Raw genomic sequence first — 17,911 nt, forward strand, 5'->3', positions numbered from 1 at the left:
TCAAGTGCCTGAATCTAATGGTCAATTCTCAGTCCTCATCATTAGACATTGCTCTGTCCTTGACACAGTTTCTCCACTTGGCTTTCATGATGGCACACTCTGCTGACTTTCTCCCTCCTTCACTGGAAGTTTCTCTTAGTTTACTGGTCTGTCTTCATCGCCTCGATGTCTGAGCACTGGGCTCAGGCTTTGGACTTTCTTGTTTTCTGTCTCTATTCACTCCCTTGGTGATCTCATTCAGTCTCAAGGCTGATGAGTTCCAAAATGAGAATGTGCAGCCTAGACCTCTCTCCTCAACTCCAGACTCATATATCCAACTATCTGCACGACATCTCTACTCAGACGTCTAACATCTCAGACTTCACGTCTACAGCAAAACTCTTGATTCCTTCCTACTCCTCCTCTCCAAAACCGTGCTTCCGTCAGTCTTCTCTATCTTACCTAATGACAACTTCAATATTCTAGTTTTTCAGACCAAAAATCATTGAATCTCCTTTCTCTCTCTCTCTTTACATGTCACACCCACATCAGCAAATCCTGTTGGTTCCACCTTCAAAATACATCTAGAATCTGCACCTTCTCACCACCCTCATGGCGCCATGACAGTTACCGTCTCCGTGGCTTATTATCTGGATTATGCAGTAGCCTTTTAATCGGCCTCCCTGATTCCACCTGTGCCTTCACACAGACTCTTCTCAAAACAAGAAATGGAAAGTCAGATCATGTTATTTCACTGGTTGAAACACTCCAATGGCTACCCAAGGCCCTACATGATCCAGCCTCCAACTCCTTCTGACCTGTTGTCCCATGAGCTTCCTGCCTTGCTCTCTGCTTCAGCCACACAGGCCTCCCAGGGTGCCCTCAGGGCCTTTGTCCCTAATACTTCTTCCGCCTGAAATGATTTCTTTCAGGTATCCACAGGTATTGCTCCCTCATCTCCTTCAAGTTTTGCTTAAACTTCAGCTTCTCAGTCTGTGCTCCCTTGTCTGTTCAATGCACGATTTCAAGACTCCAATGCGCCGTCCTCATCCTCTTTTATTTTCTACAAAACACTTACTTACCCTCTTCTAATAGACGACAGATTTCCCTCGCTTATTTTATTCTCTGTTCTCACCCAATTAAATGGAGGATGGCAGAGATTTTTTGGCCTATTTTGCTCACTCCTGTATTCCCAGCATCCAGTACAGTGTCTGGCACATAGTAGGTGCCTAATATATTTGTCAAATAAGTGGAAAAATTTATAAACAATTATTAAGATTAATAAGAGAGTTGAGTGGGTTTACTGATATAAGATCACTATATGTGTCATTTCTGTTATAATCACTTGAAAAAAATGGTTGGAAAATACAATTTTAAAAAAGGATGCCATTTATAATCTCAGCTAAAAAATATAAAATACTTACAAACTGAAAAAAGGAAGATGTACAAGGCTCTTAAGATCCTTAGGAAAAAAAATCATAAAACATTATTGAAAGACATTTAAGAGGATCTAAATAAATGGATAGACATACAACATCTACAGATAAGAAGATAGTACTATAAAGATGTTAATTTTCTTCAAATTCCTCTATAGATATCATGAAATTCCAGTCAGGATACTGACAGAATTATTCACGAGACTTGAGAAGCTTAATATAAAATTGTTAAAGAACTAAAGCAAATCAAGGCAATTTTAAAGAAGGAGTTTGGGGATACTTGTCTCACCAGATATCAAGACTTATTACAGTAAAATGGAGAGGCAAGCGACATTCGGAGTAAGAGACCTGTGACATGCAGAGGTGACAACCATTTAGTACAAGACTAGACAAAAACTCCTTCAACTTAATAAGGAAAGACTTTTTAAAAAGATCATTAGAAAAATAGAAAGAGAACAAAAGGAAAAAAAACCCCAAACCATAAACAAGTGCTTTACTGAAGAGGAAACCCAAATGGCAAATAGCAAATAAACATATGAAAAAATGGTCTGGTCGGCGTCCCTAATAATGAGGGTGCAAATTTAAATAACAATCAGATACTGCTTCACTTAGATTGACAAAAACTTAAAAAATCTAATAAAAGTAAGCATTGGCGAGGATATAAAGCCACTGGGACTCGTGTACGTGGATGATGGGAGTGCAATTTGGCGCCACCACGTTGGAGACCAGTTTGGTGGTATATCAGAGAGTCAAATGTATACAAAACTCCCAGACCAGTTGTTTCATTCTAGTTGTAGACACTAGAAATACTAGCACATTTGCCAGAATTGCTAATTATAAGAATGTTCACCGCAGCACTGTTTAAACAGTAAATGTCTATCAAAAGAAGACTAGACAAACCAATTGTGGCCCAGTCTTGTAACGGAATACTCTATTCCACCGAAAACAAATGAATTGGAACTTCATGTGCCAACGTAGCTAAACCTCAAAGACATAATATTGAGCCTTAGGACAGCACTTAAGTAAAGTTTAAAAGCACGAAATGCTATAAGTAATTTTGAACCATGCATATGTAGCAAAGAATAAAATCACGCATGGATAAACACCACGATCAGGATCCTGGTTACCTTTGGGAGGAAAAGAGGGGAAGTGGATTAGAGAGAGACATGCAGGTGATTTCAATTTTATGTAATTGTTAAATTGAGTGATTTTTGTATGCTTAATATTTTTTATTGTTAAAAAAATCTTAAAAAGAACTGGAAGGTGGGTAGGTCAATTAGGCATGAGTGAACATCACGGGAAAGCTGGAGCTGAGAGTGTGGGAGGAAGATGAGAGGATAGGGAGACAATCTCAGCTGGAGGAGTCTGGAAAGAGAGCCAAGGGAGCAGAAGAAATGACTGTCAGGTAGCTGTGGTCTAGAAAGGACTTGAAATGAAAAGGCAAAACTGAAAGGCACATTTAGCAACTGGGAGAGAATTTTGAGTGAGAAGTGACATTGTCAAACCAAACCTAGTGACAAAACATTTTCCAGCCGTGTTTTGGAGTAACTGGTAGAAAAAGAAGGCAAGGACTTCAGAGTGGAATCTGGTAAGGTACAATTATTTTGTGAATGACTTTGGGGGAAAGATTGGAGGTTTTCTTACTGAATTTTCAGATTCTACAAAGCTGGGAATGATTACTAATACATTAGACAGAATCATGGCTTTTAAAAGGTATGAATATGGGGGCCTAAAGACAAGAATATTATCTCAATGGTTTAAAATGTGACATAATACACTTAGGCCTTTTATCAAGTTATGTTATTACAAGTACTGATTCAACTTGTAGGTCTTAGGTCATCACAGGATAAATGTGGCCAACCCTGTGATGTTACTGTTGACAAGAAATTTTAGAAACAGAGTATCTGACTAGTATCAGCAATTGTTGCAAGCAATTGGTTCAAGTACTGGGCAATGGTAATTTACAATAATAAATTAGGAAGATTCCCCGAGGGTAACCAGAATGTTAAGAATGTGGGCAGTACTTGGGAGCTACAATGAAGCTCCTCCGAGAACCTGGAGACAAGATTGCCCTTTGAAGATTAAACCAAAAAAATCCACTTATACAAGTGGGATTAGCCTGCTACAGGGCTACTCCAAGATACTATCTGCACACAGGTGACCCTGTAGGTGAGTTAAATGTAATCTCAGGGAGGTAGAGCAGGAATGTGATTGTAGTAGAGCAGGAAGAAACCTAATCAATAATCATATTTTTTGTCTAGAGAAAGACTGGGTAAATAGACGTGGAAAGAACAGCATGGAGCACACAAGAATTCTGACAGACATAAATTATAATCTTCATTGTAGATCAATAAGTCAGCATCCTAATTTATATTTTTGAGTCTTACGTTTGGCTAGCATGATTTGGGTAGCATTTCCCACGCACTGACAGAACTGAGTTTCCAGACCTGAGACTGGAAATGTGATGTGGTGTCTTCTTTCCCTGCCAAAGGCCCCTTCTTTGTCATGAGAAACATAAGGACACTAAAGATGTTTAGCTGAGAAGAGAGAAGCCAGAGGTGAGACTGACAACACTGTCTTCGTATGTTTAAAGTTCTTCTTGTAGGAATAGAGGTCACATTCTTCTGATTGTTGGGGCAAAGAACAAAACAAAGCACAATAAACAGAAAACACAAAGAGAGAGATTTCATCTGGCCAAAAGGAGGCGCAAGCGAACAATTTGAACTTCGAACAGTGGAACAGCTCTCTCTCTGTCAGTTAGGATTCTCTGGACATAAATAACAGAAAGAGTCTGGATAACTGTAGCAAAACATAAAAGACTAATTGAAAGGTATGAGGTGGCTCACAGATTGGAAGGAAAAGCTGAAGGACCTGGCCTTAGATGGGCAGTGACTGAGGTGGCTATGGTGGTGGAGGGGCAGCAACCAAAAGCCTGCTGCTTTGGGGGCACCATCAACATGATAAATCACCCTCTGCTGGTTTCTTTCCTAGAATTACTGGGAAAGAAATTCTGATTAGCATGGCTTGGGGCAGGTGTCCCCACTCCTTCCCTCCCCACTCCCCTGGCAAGGGCAAGGTAGGGAACCTTAACCGAAGGCCCCATCAAGGCTTCAGGCAATGGAAAGGGGAAATCTATCAAAGGAAAATTGAGAAGCAGGAGAAAATATCAGAAATCTACTACATTTTCATCATTGTGAATGCAGAAGGAGAAGATACCTATTTGTCAGGAATCCTAAAAAAGGTATTTCTGTGCTAGAAGGAAGTTTGAACAGATGATTTAGAAGGTCCCTTCAGTTCCACGTTTCCAAAGAGAAATTAAGAAGTGGAATTGATAACTAAGATCCAGGGTCATTAGGAAAGGACTGAAAGGAAGAGTTGCTCCTGGTCATAAGGAAAGGAGGTGACACAGGAAGGGGGAAGTAGCCGTGAGTACGCATGCTGGTTCCATGGACCAGTCGCTGGCACTGGTCATTGAATGCCACGGGCATTGAAGCCTCCTGGACAGGTTTTGCACAATTGAGAGACATGTAATAAAACCTGGTCTGGGAAGTTTAATCTGGTAACTATTGGTAGATTGAACTAGAGAAAGTCAAGACCAAAAGCACGGAGATCAATTGTTTTGAGGGCCTGAGCCCGGGTGACAGCAGCAGAATGGGGACAGAAGGAGCAGAGGAGGAGGCAGCTCTCAGGCAACGTCTACAGAATGCACAGGGGAAGGAGAGAGGGACGGAGAGGGGCCAAGAGCGACTCCAGTCTCAAACGAGGAGCTCTAGGAAAATGATAGTATAACCGAAGAAACGTGATCACTTTCAATTTAGATATATTGCGTTTGAGGTGATCAACATCAACTAGTGTAGACTTGAAGCTTAGGGAGAGATGTCAAAGCTCAAAACACAGATGTGGGATTCTGTAATGTAGAGATGGCACTTGAGGTTATACGAATCGATAATTTTCTATAATAACAGAGTATAATGCAAAACGGCAATTATGTCTTTTTAGAAAGAAGTAATCACTATGAGCTAGAACCACGAGAAATCATTCCAGGAATAATGAAACTTGAGCTGGCCTTTAGAGGAATGGAGAGTGAGAGGGAACTCCACATGGAGACAAGTTTACAACTAGAATTGAGGAGCAAATTTAAAAATTAGGTTGATGTGCACGAGCCCCTTAAAAAATGATTCTTTTTATTCTACCACCCATGTGCTCTATGCCCTGGTTACCGGCAGAAGTGGAAGAAGTGAGATGTGATAGAAGTTAGTAGAGGGGCCGGCCCCGTGACTGAGCGGTTAAATTCGTGTGCTCTGCCTCAGTGGTCCGGGGTTTGCTGGTTCGGATCCTGGGCGTGGACGTGGCACCACTCATCAGGCCACACTGAGGCAGCGTCCCACATGCCACAACTAGAAGGACCCACAACTAAAAATATACAACTATGTACTGGGGGTCTTGGGGGAGAAGAAAACAAGAAAAGAGAAGATTGGCAACAGTTGTTTGCTCAGGTGCCAATCTTTAAAAAAAAATAAAAAAAAAAGAAGTTAGCAAGAGAAAGAACAGGAGAACTGCTGGCTCTCCAGACCTGGCTGGGGGATGCTGATCAGAGGGCTTAAAGGATGGACAAGGCTCCTGATGACAAGGGACCTGCCAGCCTTAATGGTTAAAAGTGAGGACATGCGGGAGCAGCCCCGTGGCCAAGTGGTTAAAGCTCCATGTGCTCTGCCTTGGTGGCCCAGGGTTCGTGGGTTTGCATCCCGGGTGCAGACCTGCTCCACTCATCAGCCATGCTGTGGAGGCATCCCACGTACAAAGTAGAGGAAGATTGGCACAGATAGTAGCTTAGGGCTAATCTTCCTCAAGAAAAAAAAAGTGGGGACACAGAACTCACCAGTCCTAAAATTCTGAATTTGACATCTGTGAGACCAAGCAATTGATGAAGGAAACAAAAGAAATCACTGACACTAGTGACCTCTAGTGGAAATAGGCTTCAGGGAACTTAGAGAAAGATTTTCTACTAGATTAAATGAAAAACGGTGGCATGTTCAGCCAATTTATTTCCAGAGGAGTGTGAAGGATTGGGCTGCTGAAAATAGCACACAAATCCTACCCAGAAAGTGGAAATGTACCAGGAATACTTTGTATTTTGAGTCAGATAAAGTTGATTCATGTTCTGGAAAAAATGTGGACACGTAGTTGCTGTCAAAGACATTACCTGGGCAGAGAAGAGTGGTTGGGCAGTGGGAGGATTTGGCGTGTTAATGGCAGCCAACAAGAGAACACGCTGACAGGCTCGAGGAGGAAGCCACATTGGTTGCTAGTATGCCTTTTAAACATCTCTTCATTAGAACATGGAAGAAAGCTGTTATCTCTGAAATAGGCACACATTTGCTAATACAGTATTCTATGGCTCAAGTTACATCTCTTTCCTCTGCCCAGTGGGTGTTTGTGTCAAGCGCTGGCAAACGCTATTGAGCTGGGAGGATGCCAGAGGATGCTTGGTGGCCTTGGCCTTTGAAATGGGACCAATCTTAGGGAGGGTCGAAGCATGACCAAGAAGGTCAACATCAAACCATGCAGGGCACTCCACGTCCACCCTCTTTGGGAGTGCTTTCAGAATATATTATCCCAACACTGAGGAGAGCAGAAGAGGGGGAGGGGTGTTGGAGATTTTAAATTTGTCTGATCATACTGGTGGCTAATAATGGGTGAGTTAAGTTAAATAAGGAGAGTGGCCAAAAAAGGAGTGGAGGAAAGATAAATAAAACAGAGAAGATATAGAAGCAGACAGTCCACGTTTTTAAGCCCTGGGCAACTGTCACTTCTGGCAGCAGAGTGATCCTTGTCCTTGTCTCATATTCCCTGCATGGCAGGAGGTGTCATCCTTCCTTCTTTCATTATTCAGCCTCCACAGCACACCCTGCTTCATTCACTGACGCTGTTGTGCAGCTTGGCAGGTCTGCTGTTCCCCAGATATGCCCCCTCACCTCTCCATGTTATTTCAAGGATGCAGAAAGAGCCCTTAGATAAGCTTTTTGTGAGAATTCCACCCTGGCCTGCAATTTCTAGAGTTCTGGCCTCTGTGAGTGAGCCTAGCTGCCCCTAAGTCAGTGACTTCCCTGGTGTTATTTCTTAGACGCCAAACTAAACCACAGAGCAGAGTTGAGAAACCAATATTAGTCGTCCCTTCCCTTTCCCCTCCAAAGATCCTTTCCCCAAGATATGTACAAGCATTTGGCTCTAGAATAGGTGATTTCAAAGATCTAGTCTAAAAACTCGTTTACTTACTGAAGATGAGCTAATTATTTTAATTTGCTCCAAAGCTTCTGTCAGGCTGTCTTCAATCTCAGAGTCATCTAAGGAGAAGAGGTCTCCAGCTCGTGAAAGATTTTTTTGTCCTAAGACCAGCCTGAACAGTTGATGCATGATGAGGAATGTGGTAATCCTTGACTTTCTATAGGCCCAGGGCCGTATGTTTCCGTCATCACAGGTTAATAGGACAAAAACACGTAGCAGGAGGTATACGCCGTATTCCTTGAAATGTCATTTTTCTCCAGACGTTCAGGTCTTCTTTGACACTCTCTGTAAGAGAAACAAATGACAAAATATAGCCATTAGCAGGATGGCGTGAGCTCAGACTGTGAACTTGGGGCCCAGCAGAGAAAAAAAAAAGGAGACATTTGGAAATGTGTGTAGAGTAACAGATCCCGGCTTGATGATCTTCAAACGAGCTCTTTCCTTATTTTTGTCTCAAAAAGTCTTGTCAAAAATTATTAGGTTTCTCCAGAATTTAATCTGAGCCTTAAAAAGCAGCTTAAATCCCACACTTAGTTTTCTTCTTTCCATATCCTTGTCCTTCTCTCCGTGCCACAAGGAAACAAGTGGACAAGCAACAAACAGGCCCAACACTTGCCAGATTTTCCCCAAACAGATTCCCATGAAAACCAAACAAAAAAGGGCAGTGAAAGGAAAGAAGAAACACAAGAAACATCTTTTGGACCCGCTGCCTGGTGTCCTCTTTTCTCTGGGTGTGGAGACCAGCGCTCACCTTCTTGGCGGGGTTTCTTTCCCATACTGACAACAGAAGCTGCCCCGACCCTCTGTCCAGAAGGTGATCTCAATACTCGCCTTATTCTTATGTACTCTCTAAATGAGTAGCAGTGAAACAAAGGACTCTGCCTAGGAGTATGAAGCCAGATACTCTCTACTGTACGTGAGTGTGAACTTGAACTTGAACACTGAACTTGCAAGTGATAGCAGTGCAATGCAGGCTGAAGAGGAAGGGCTGCGGGTGAGGCAATCTCCCCATTCCCACAGTTGAAATAATGAAGTCCCTCTGTACTTCTTACTCAATTAGCGGTCCACAGAGAGTAGGGCACTGGCACAAATTAAATATCTGATTATTTTCATCAGCTCCCTTCTGGGCTAATAAAACCACAGACCATTTGCACTGGTAGAGACCTTAGCAATCAGTTAATGGCCAGGGAGATTCATTGACTTCCCCAAGGCCCCATGGTAGCTGTGGCAGTGCTGTTCTCCTGATTTCTGGCCAGCGGTCTTCTGCCACGGTTAACAGTGGAGTGGAGTCATTACATACAGGCAGGTAACTTACAAATGCAGCCACGTGCGCAGACAGTGAGAGCAAGAGAGGGTCATTTAATACAAGCGAGAGGCGATTCTGTCCAGCCGTTCACCCTGAATGTGTTTCCAAGAACAAGTGTGAAAAGGGAGAGGGGCTCTGCTGCCTCCTTGGGCAGTCTTCCTCTCTGAGGGATCGCGTGGGAACGCCTTTCTGTGCTGAATGCAATTTTACAGTTCAAAGGTACATGCTCTCCATGCAGTATGGTCTCAAACACAAGCCAAATCCCTCACCAGGCCCTCAACGAAATAAGCTATCAGTAGCATTCCAAATGGTGCAATCTGTGGGCCATGGAAGGGATTCCAAGGATAGTATAACCCACACGCAACTTTGGTGCTATTCACCAGCTTTAGAAAAATAACGCCTGACACTTACGTATGCTTGTCTGTGTGCCAGGCACTGTGCTGATACTTTACAAATACTAACTCATTTAGCCCTCTTGATAACTGTGTGAGGTTATTTCATCCCCACTTCGCAGGTGAGGAACCTGAGGCATTACTAACTTGCTCAGGCCACACAGCTAGTAAACTGAATAGCTGGGGTTTGGAGCCAGAGAGTCCAGTGCTAGGCTCCAAGTTCATAACCACTACAGCGTGTGGATTCCAAGTGAGGCTACTCCTAGGAGTAAAGGCCCTCAGAGCCTTGTTAACACTCGAGGGTGAAGACACAGGCAGGGTCATAAAGCAAGAAAATGAATTCCTCTTCCCTCCTTCGCTGATCTGCATCCTTGCCCATCTATGCCCTGGAACTTAGGTCAACCTGAGAGCAGGAAAACCACAGTGAGGAGAAGCTTAGAGGAAGAGGACAGAAGGAGAGAGGTGGGGAAGGCTTCAGGGGGTGTGGAGAGAGCAGAGAGAGGGTCCTACAGAGTAGTTTGCACCCTGGCAAATGTGGAAGGGTGAACTGAAATATCTATAAGACAAATTAGGGCAATGCTTTCCTGAATTTTCCCCTTAACACTTTGTCTTCCCCTCAGACATTTGCAGTGACAGAGTCTCAGTGAAATAATATTCAGGAAAAGAAGACAGTGAATGGAAATGACTTCACCTCGTCAGCTTGTTGGCCAGTATCTGACACTTCCTTAGGCAGATTCAGCCACCCCAGACATTCCAGAGCTAGAGCTCTGAGAAGGAGCAGAATACTCTGGTGGGGAGAAGCCCCCCAGGCTTTTCCGGGCTCCTTCTTTACTCTCCACACTTACACGACACCTGGGGAGGAGACAGTCATGCTTCCAACTTCAGCTGTTACTCTTGAGTGTCCAGTGTGTGCAAAACATGATTGTTCAACACACAGCCGTACGTGAAAACTTTCATACGTCCGGGGGTGGGGGCGGGAGAGATGAGACTTGTGCCAAACATTCCACAATACAAGGATGACAAGAGAAAAGTCTCCTAGGTACCGTAAAAGGAAGTCTGGGGAAGTACAAGGGAGAGAGAGATCTCTCCTGGGGGAAGACGGTACAATGGTTTTGCAGGGGACATGCTGTTTGAGCTGGGCCTTTTAGAGTACATTTCATTCAATGCATGTGTGAGGAGTACATACTAAGTCAGCTGCTTGTCTGAGGACCCAGATTCAAGACCCAGCCCAGCCACTCAGCAGCTCTGGGACCTTTGGTTCATTCTTTTCTCTTCCCTGAGCCTTAGTTCCTCATCTGCAAAATGGGGCTAATGCACGCCCAGTCCATCGCATCAGGCTGTTTTGAAGATCGAAGTTGATAACATGTAAAAGGGCCCTCTGCAAAACAAGGATACCAAGAGCTGATGTTTAGTGGGTGTTTGCCACGTGTCCGGCACTACCCCAAGTGCTTCCCGAGAATCGAGCCACTTAATTCTCACGACAATTCCATGCCATGAGAAACTGATGTTCACCAAGCAAAATAACCAGCCCAGGGGCAGCTGGAGAGTAAGTTCAGAGTCAGAATTGAAGGCAGCTGGTCTCCCAGGCAAAGCCCTCTCAGGGCTGTGTATACTGGTATACATGAGCGTGTGTGCTAATCGTTGAGCTGTCTCCCTTCTCATCAGTTCTCATGGAAGAGCGCCCCCATGCTGCAGTTTACTGCCCTTTTCTGGATGAGGATCAGCAAGGCACGTTATTCATTTTTCAGCAGCTCTGGTCGATGTTTTGCTCAGGTGTCTGGCTTCTCCTGCTGGTGGTCTATTTGCAGCAGCAGAGAAGGTCAGAGCCAGAGCAAAGTGTATGTCATCTTCAGAGAAACTCCCCACCCGCATGAAAGTCATAGCCCTGTGGCCTACACGCATGTACACAGAAATACCCACCGTAAACACAAACACACCTATACACACACATGCATATATGTGCGCACACTCAGATGCTTTCCACGCACCAAGCTCTTTGCTAGATGCTTTCTTCTCTTAGTTCTCCCGTCAACCCTGCAGGTAGCTATTTTCACCAAAGAGGAAACAGGACTGGAGAGGTTAAGGTTACACCCAAGAGATTCACATCCAAGTAGGTCATCCTCCAAATCTCGTACTTTCTGTATTACAAAAAGTGGCTTATAAAATTCCTTCTTACTCCCAACTTTCACACTCATAATTTCTTTCCCTAACCCTTAAGGGACCTTAATCTGAAGCACACATTCTCATTATTCGGAGCATATTTTTTAAGTAGGTATTGGTTGACAAGTCAGGTTTCAGTACAGAGAAACAGACACCACAAAAAGAGAAACGAGTCTACACCAAGCGTGACGCATCTCAGGGAGCCCCAGCAGTCCCCACACTCGCTTTACCTGGTGCCACTCCTCACAGGCGCGCTTGCTGTTACTCAGCTGTGTGTCTGGAGACTGGGCGGGAGATCCGGCAGCGGACTGCGAGGGCACAGCCCGTGGAATCCACTCAGCTCAGTGAACCTGAAGTTGTTCATTTCGGAGCCGGGTGGAAGAATTCAAGGAATGCAGCCTGATGCCACCAGCAGCTCCAGAGCTGGTCAGGTGACAGGCTGCACCTCACCCAGTGGAGAGTCACCTCTGAGTGAAATGCTCTGTTTCCTGGGGCGAAACATAAAGCCTGCTCCAGTAAAGCAGAGTTGTTTTTAACAGAGAAAACAAAACTCCCTGTGTTCGTGAAAATCTATACTTTCCCTGGGAAGAATGGAGAAAAAAAACCCACAGAGGAAACGGTTTCAACAGGAACTGGAGCAGGTGAACGGGGTGGCTATTGGGAGCCATTTCACAAAGCCCAGAGAAGAGAGAACTGCGGCCTAATTAACACTCCCTCCCTCTCAAGATGTCACACACACAGTTTGAAACACTGAGCGTTTGTCCAGTGTGGGTCACAGCTCTTGAAGAAGTGATCCTCTTGCTCTGCTTCTAGTTAATATCGTCAAAAGTTTGAGGATGCAGGAAGTTGCTTATAAATGGAACAAACTTACTCAACAAAAATGCATACACTCTTTTTTTCCACTTTATTTGCTGGGAGGTTATTCATGAAAATCCACTGGAACTAGATATGTCAGATTTGTACTTTAAAATGTTGCAGCAATACTAGAGAAAATGTTTATTCTGCTTAATCTATTGACACTTCAGAGGAGAAAAAGGTACTAGAACTCTCCCTTGCTGTTTCAGTAATTAATGGCACGTTAAAAAAAAGTTTTATACTGTATTATTCTCTACTCCTTATTTGTCTGTTCCCGTAGAAGTTTGATTGCCCATCAGGTTACATATCTGCTGTCTGGGAAGCTGTGCTTTGGAAAAATTCCTCTGCTTGATCACTATGACGTAGACACTATGAATGTCACCCCCTCCCTGGGGATCCTGCCCCACAAAGGTGTGTGGTCAGGGGACCCCACACCTGCTACTGAGCCAGGTCATATGCTCCAGGAGAATGATCTCATAAATCTTCTTAGATGCCTGGTGATAAATCGTTTTTACACCATCTGTATATGAGATGTTCCCTTGAAGTCTCCTTTATAAAAATGGAAAAGCCAGTCATCCACGAATAGGTGTATTCTTTCATTAGTAATTTTCTGGCTTATAGATACTGATAAAAGTCTCCTCTTTTAATAGAACAGACTATATTTTGTTAGTCTTTCATCTTTTTCATCCTCTATTTATTATTAACGGCTCTTATCACTAGTTTTATCCAATTTTCTCACATTTTTAGAGTGTAGGGTCCAGAATTGGACATTGGGAATCCAGGAAGAAGAGCAGAGTGCTAAGAGTGCAGGATCTTGGAGCCAACTGGGTTCAGCCACGCCGTCACCTGCAGTGTAAACCTGGGCAGATTAACTGGCCCCTCTGAGACTCAGGTTCCTTACTTGCACCTGAGAATTGCGATATGGGTTGTTGGGAGGTTTGATAAGATTACGTAAAGCATTTAACACAGAGCCTGGCATAAAGCAACCAGACAGGAAGGAGAGCAATTACATCCCTAATGATATCATTCTTCTTATAGGTCATTCTTCTGTTAACAAGTTCCCATGCTATACTTTTTAAAAGCTAACATACTACTATACTGCCACCTAACATTGAGTTCACAGCATTAAAGAGACCTAGGTGTTTTCCATTTGTGTCATATTTATATCCTGGTTGTACTCTGCTCAAATCTTAAATCTGGGGAGTTCATGCACTGTCTTGAATGTGTCTCTGGATTTTTAAGGGACGGTCTCACTGCAGTGCGACCCGCCTCATGCCTAAACAGTGGCAGTGAGCATTTTCACAGAGTGGAAGTCGAATGGAAGGCAGTGTGTCTCAGACCCAGTTGGCTGGGTAATGCAAATACCTGAGTTTCCTGTGAGAGTGGTGCTCACTCCATGCTTGTTAGTGAGGAGGGCGTGGATAACTCTCTCCAGGGCACCAGAGCGTAATGCTCCTTACAACTTTTCAAGGTGACCTACAGTCAGTGGGCACTAATAAAACATTGCTGGTTTGCTCTATTCCACATCAGTAGATTCTGCTAAATGAAAATGCACACAGACCTGAGGACTTAGTCACCCCGCTATTACCCCATACCACCTGTGGAAAAAGCTGAAGCTCTTTGGGGGGATTTCAATAAACATTATTAACTCAGGAGGCCAATTTATTCTGAGAAAATTATCCTCTAGCTTCCAACTCCAGGTTAGGAGAGTCTCTAGTTTCTTCACTTCAGAAAATTCTAGAATAGTAATATTTATTTACATTATGCTTTGAACAACACTACGGTGCATCAAAGAATTCTCATTTTATTCATCTGTATTAAAAATGCACACTGACTATCTTAGACCCATTTAGGTTCTAGAAACTTTCAATAAAGTTCTCAGATAGATTTTCCCTTGAAAGAAAGGATTAAAGATTCTTTTCAAGGAGCATCTTTTTCACACAGTGTGAAGGAACTACAGGCGTTCCCATGGGAATTGGCCGCATACATTTCAGCCCTTCCCACAAGATGTCTATTGTTCCCCCGGCTTCTCGTGGTCCCTCCGCGGGACGCATTGCCACACTTTGCTTCTGCTGAACGGCTCTGAGGCTGGGTTGTTCCAAACAACGCTCAAGGGCTCAGCCCGATGCTTCTGCTGGAGCCCCTACAGCCTAACCGCGGAGCAGGCTTACTACCCTAAGCACAGACCAGAAATAGGTTTGGTGACCTCTTTAGGCAACAGCTCCAAAACCATTTAATTTTGAATACATATTGCAACTTATTGAAACACAAATAGATAGGAAATGTTTTTCTTCACCAGGAATGAGGGAAACATCTTCAAGCCTAGCAGTCTTTCTACACCGAGGATTTTGACCTGCCATCCTGTCATGGTGTGTGCATTTTCACCTGTGAATTCTGACTTTTCAGGTCATGTTTGCTCTGGAATTGATACAAATCTTGCTAAAAAAAAAATTAATTCAAATTTTGTGGGTTTGTTTCTCCAGAAAACATACCCAAACTCTCAAATTACAAGGAAAATTCACTGTTACATGTATCTTTATTTACATATGAATTCCATATATTAAACAACTGTATGACCAATTCAAGTAATGTCTTAAGTATTTTTTCTATTCTTTAAATTGAAAACATATATACATACCATGAAATCCAATAGTTGATCATTATAGCAATTTATGTATGTATTCAAAAGAACAAAAGAGTGGTTAGATCCAATTATGATTTGTAAGAGAGCTGAAATATCCAAGTTAAAAAATGACAATTTTTAAAACGGTAATGTTGACTGGCCAACCCCAGGACTGAAATGATGCTATTGAATTTTCTTTGAAAACCGTATAGTCAGAGCCAGTTCCTTTCCTGGTTGCAAAATGTTTCTTGAGGTAAACAAAAGTATGAAACAGAAATGAGCCTAGACTATTATGGAGCAAAACAAGAATGCACATTCTGTGAATCTAGGAGCATACTTTTCTGTTCCTGAGGCCTAGAGACATATTTTAATAACCCACAGAGAGGTGGCTTTTTACCCTAATAAGTGAAAAACATGCATACATGGCTAGACACACAACTCCCAAATGCACTTCGTCTGCATAATCAGCCAGCCCCTGGAAGTTTCTCTGCCCTACTCCCGCAGCCACTCCTTGCCTCACTCCAGCTTCTGACATTTACTTTAATTAGCTTTTGTTTTTGCTGAACAAAAGAACAGGAAAGAAGATAGCCATACCTCTTAGCACTGGAAACTCTGGCGTCATAGGAAACAGAAGGCAAAATGCTTGATGTTTGGAGCAAGTTGGCTGGAACCCATGACCACGCTCAGAGGTAGCCTGGCAGCCTCTGCCGACTCTGCCCTGTGGCAACAGCTGCGCTTCCCCGTGCAGCTTGTCAAGCCCGAGGTACACTTGGTTCCCTCCCCTGGACTCACCCTGCAGAATGGGCAAAATAGTATCTTCTCCCTCTCCCAAACTTCTGCTTCGAGCTCACAAGTGGCACAAAGCTCTGCTTATTTCTACAGGAGATTTACAGAAACTTCTCTGAGCAGATCAGTCATTTGAAAGAACTAGATTTGCCTAACAACCAGTCATTTAGGTTCTGTTAATGAATAACTCACTTTAAGGAATCAAGGGAGATTTAGGTTAATATCAGATGTGGGGCCTTTTATCAGGCAGGCATCAGCGAAAAGGCTTGGGAGGGACGGAGAGAGTGAAATGGTGGAATGCGATAGTATTTAAGCCAAATATAACAGAAGAAAAATACAACAAGGGAAGCAAAGTGGCTGGTGGGAAGGAGCAGGAAGTCTGACTATGCTTCGGGAATTGCTAGTGAAACACTGAACAACAGAATGAAGCGTGCCGGCTGGAGCAGGGCATTGTTCCAAGCCAGCACTGCTCTTTCTTGTGTCGCTCCAAAGTGCTCACTCACTTCCTTTCACCATCCAAATATGGAGCTCCTGTTCTCAGGCCTAAGACCCAGGGGGTCCTTTGCAATCACTCCTCACCTCCTCACGTCTCTCTCTTCTGAGGAGAATGTTCCTCAAACCTCTAATGCATAAATTAATTGGTGTGCCCAGTGGACTGTTGTATCTGCAGGCTCTTCTCTCCCCTGTTATGTGTGTGACATGGGCTTTCTCCCCTTATTGATCTGAGAGTTTGCCTACCCATAAAGCGATGGAATATTTCTGAGGCTCTTCTAGCAAGAATACTTGTTCTTTCAGTCAAACTAAGTTTGTGAGTGTGGTGGGCTAGTGCGGTGGGGAGAGTAAGGTGTGAGGTGCACAACCGGAAATATAAATATTTCCCTGTCACGGGCAGTCATGCTGCCATATAAACAAATCGCTGGTTCCATTAAACGGTATACTCACGGCGGGAGGAGGACTCTGTCCTCTGTTTACTGCCCAACAGCCACTTATCCTGCTTCTGGTAAAACTGTACCCAAATTTCCCATGGGAAACCCTGTCCTTTGGGCAGAGTTGACTCTCATAGACAGGTTAGATCTTAGCCAATCAGAGAAATTGCATTTCCCTGACCACAGCGATTAATTTAGGGGAGGTGTGTGAACCCTTCCAGCTGAATGAGAGTCATGACAAAGATGCATGTTTGGCTTTGGGGGCACAGAGTCTTTCCTGCTGGACCTGACAACAAGAAGATGCACGGTTTAGTTGCTCTTGCCATCTTGCCACCAAGAAAACAAATCTTAGTGACTTCATCTGGGTGCGTTAAACCAGTTGCCCCTAAACTTGATAAGATGTACCCCCCACTGTAAGCCACTTCCTTAATAGCTTAAGTGATTTTAGGCTGGGTTTTCTGCCATTGAAAAAGTTCTACCTGACAGAATCAGGTGAACCCAGGTTTGAGGGAGGTCTCTTCCGGGTCCCCACAGCATAGCTTCTTGCAAAGGAAGTGGACTAGGGGATTCATTAGGCACCAACTGTGACATCCATCCATGCACAGTTTTCATAAATTCCTTTGGGTAATTAGTTTCACAGAATATTGCCCCATCTTTATTTTATGATTTTTCCCTCTGTTCCTGCACAACCCCCTCCACTCTTCCCCCCACCCCTTGGCGTGCTTGAAATGAAGGACATTTTCTCTAACCACAGGCTTCCATAGACGACCAGCAGAGGGAGGCGGGAGAGGCCTGGGAAAGAATGTGGGCATTCAGTGGACCTGAAAGTGGGACTTTCCAGATTGATTCCTCTTAACCAACTGCCTGCTTACCTCCCCAGGTACTTCCACTTTAACCACCTGGACTTGTCTGGGCTTCCTACCATTTACAGTTTGACCTCAATAAACCTGACGACAGAGTCCTTCCATCCATGCGCAATTTTCATAAATCCTTTTGGGTAATTAGTTTCAAGGAATATTGCCCATCTTTATTTTTTTCCCTCTGTCCCTGCACAACTGCCACCACTCCTCCCCCGACCCCTTGGCAAACTTGAAATGAAGAACATTTTCTCTAACCACAAAGTCAGACTAAGATGCTTCCTTTGCAGAAAATAGACAAATTCT

The 17,911-nt window shown here is 43.7% G+C and overlaps 1 protein-coding gene across 8 annotated transcripts in view; it reads right to left on the bottom strand.

The window, feature by feature from the left end:
* The window catches only part of VEPH1 (ventricular zone expressed PH domain containing 1), a 207,957-nt gene extending 191,967 nt beyond the window's left edge, over window positions 1-15,990 (bottom strand). For 2 of the 8 annotated variants that reach the window (XM_070242525.1, XM_070242528.1), the window contains exons 1-2: window positions 11,789-11,927; window positions 7,692-7,985 (exon numbers count right to left, since the gene is read on the bottom strand). In XM_070242525.1, the coding sequence (XP_070098626.1) occupies window positions 7,692-7,829 (138 nt within the window). In that variant the 5' untranslated portion in view covers window positions 7,830-7,985; window positions 11,789-11,927. Of the gene's footprint in view, window positions 1-7,691; window positions 7,986-11,788; window positions 11,946-15,630 lie in introns of those variants that run through there. The other 6 variants (XM_070242527.1, XM_070242526.1, XM_001490024.5 and 3 more) reach the window with 5 other exon arrangements.
* Between the last annotated feature and the right edge of the window lie 1,921 nt (window positions 15,991-17,911).

Source organism: Equus caballus, chromosome 19, assembly GCF_041296265.1.
Source record: "Equus caballus isolate H_3958 breed thoroughbred chromosome 19, TB-T2T, whole genome shotgun sequence".
NCBI lineage: Eukaryota > Metazoa > Chordata > Mammalia > Perissodactyla > Equidae > Equus > Equus caballus.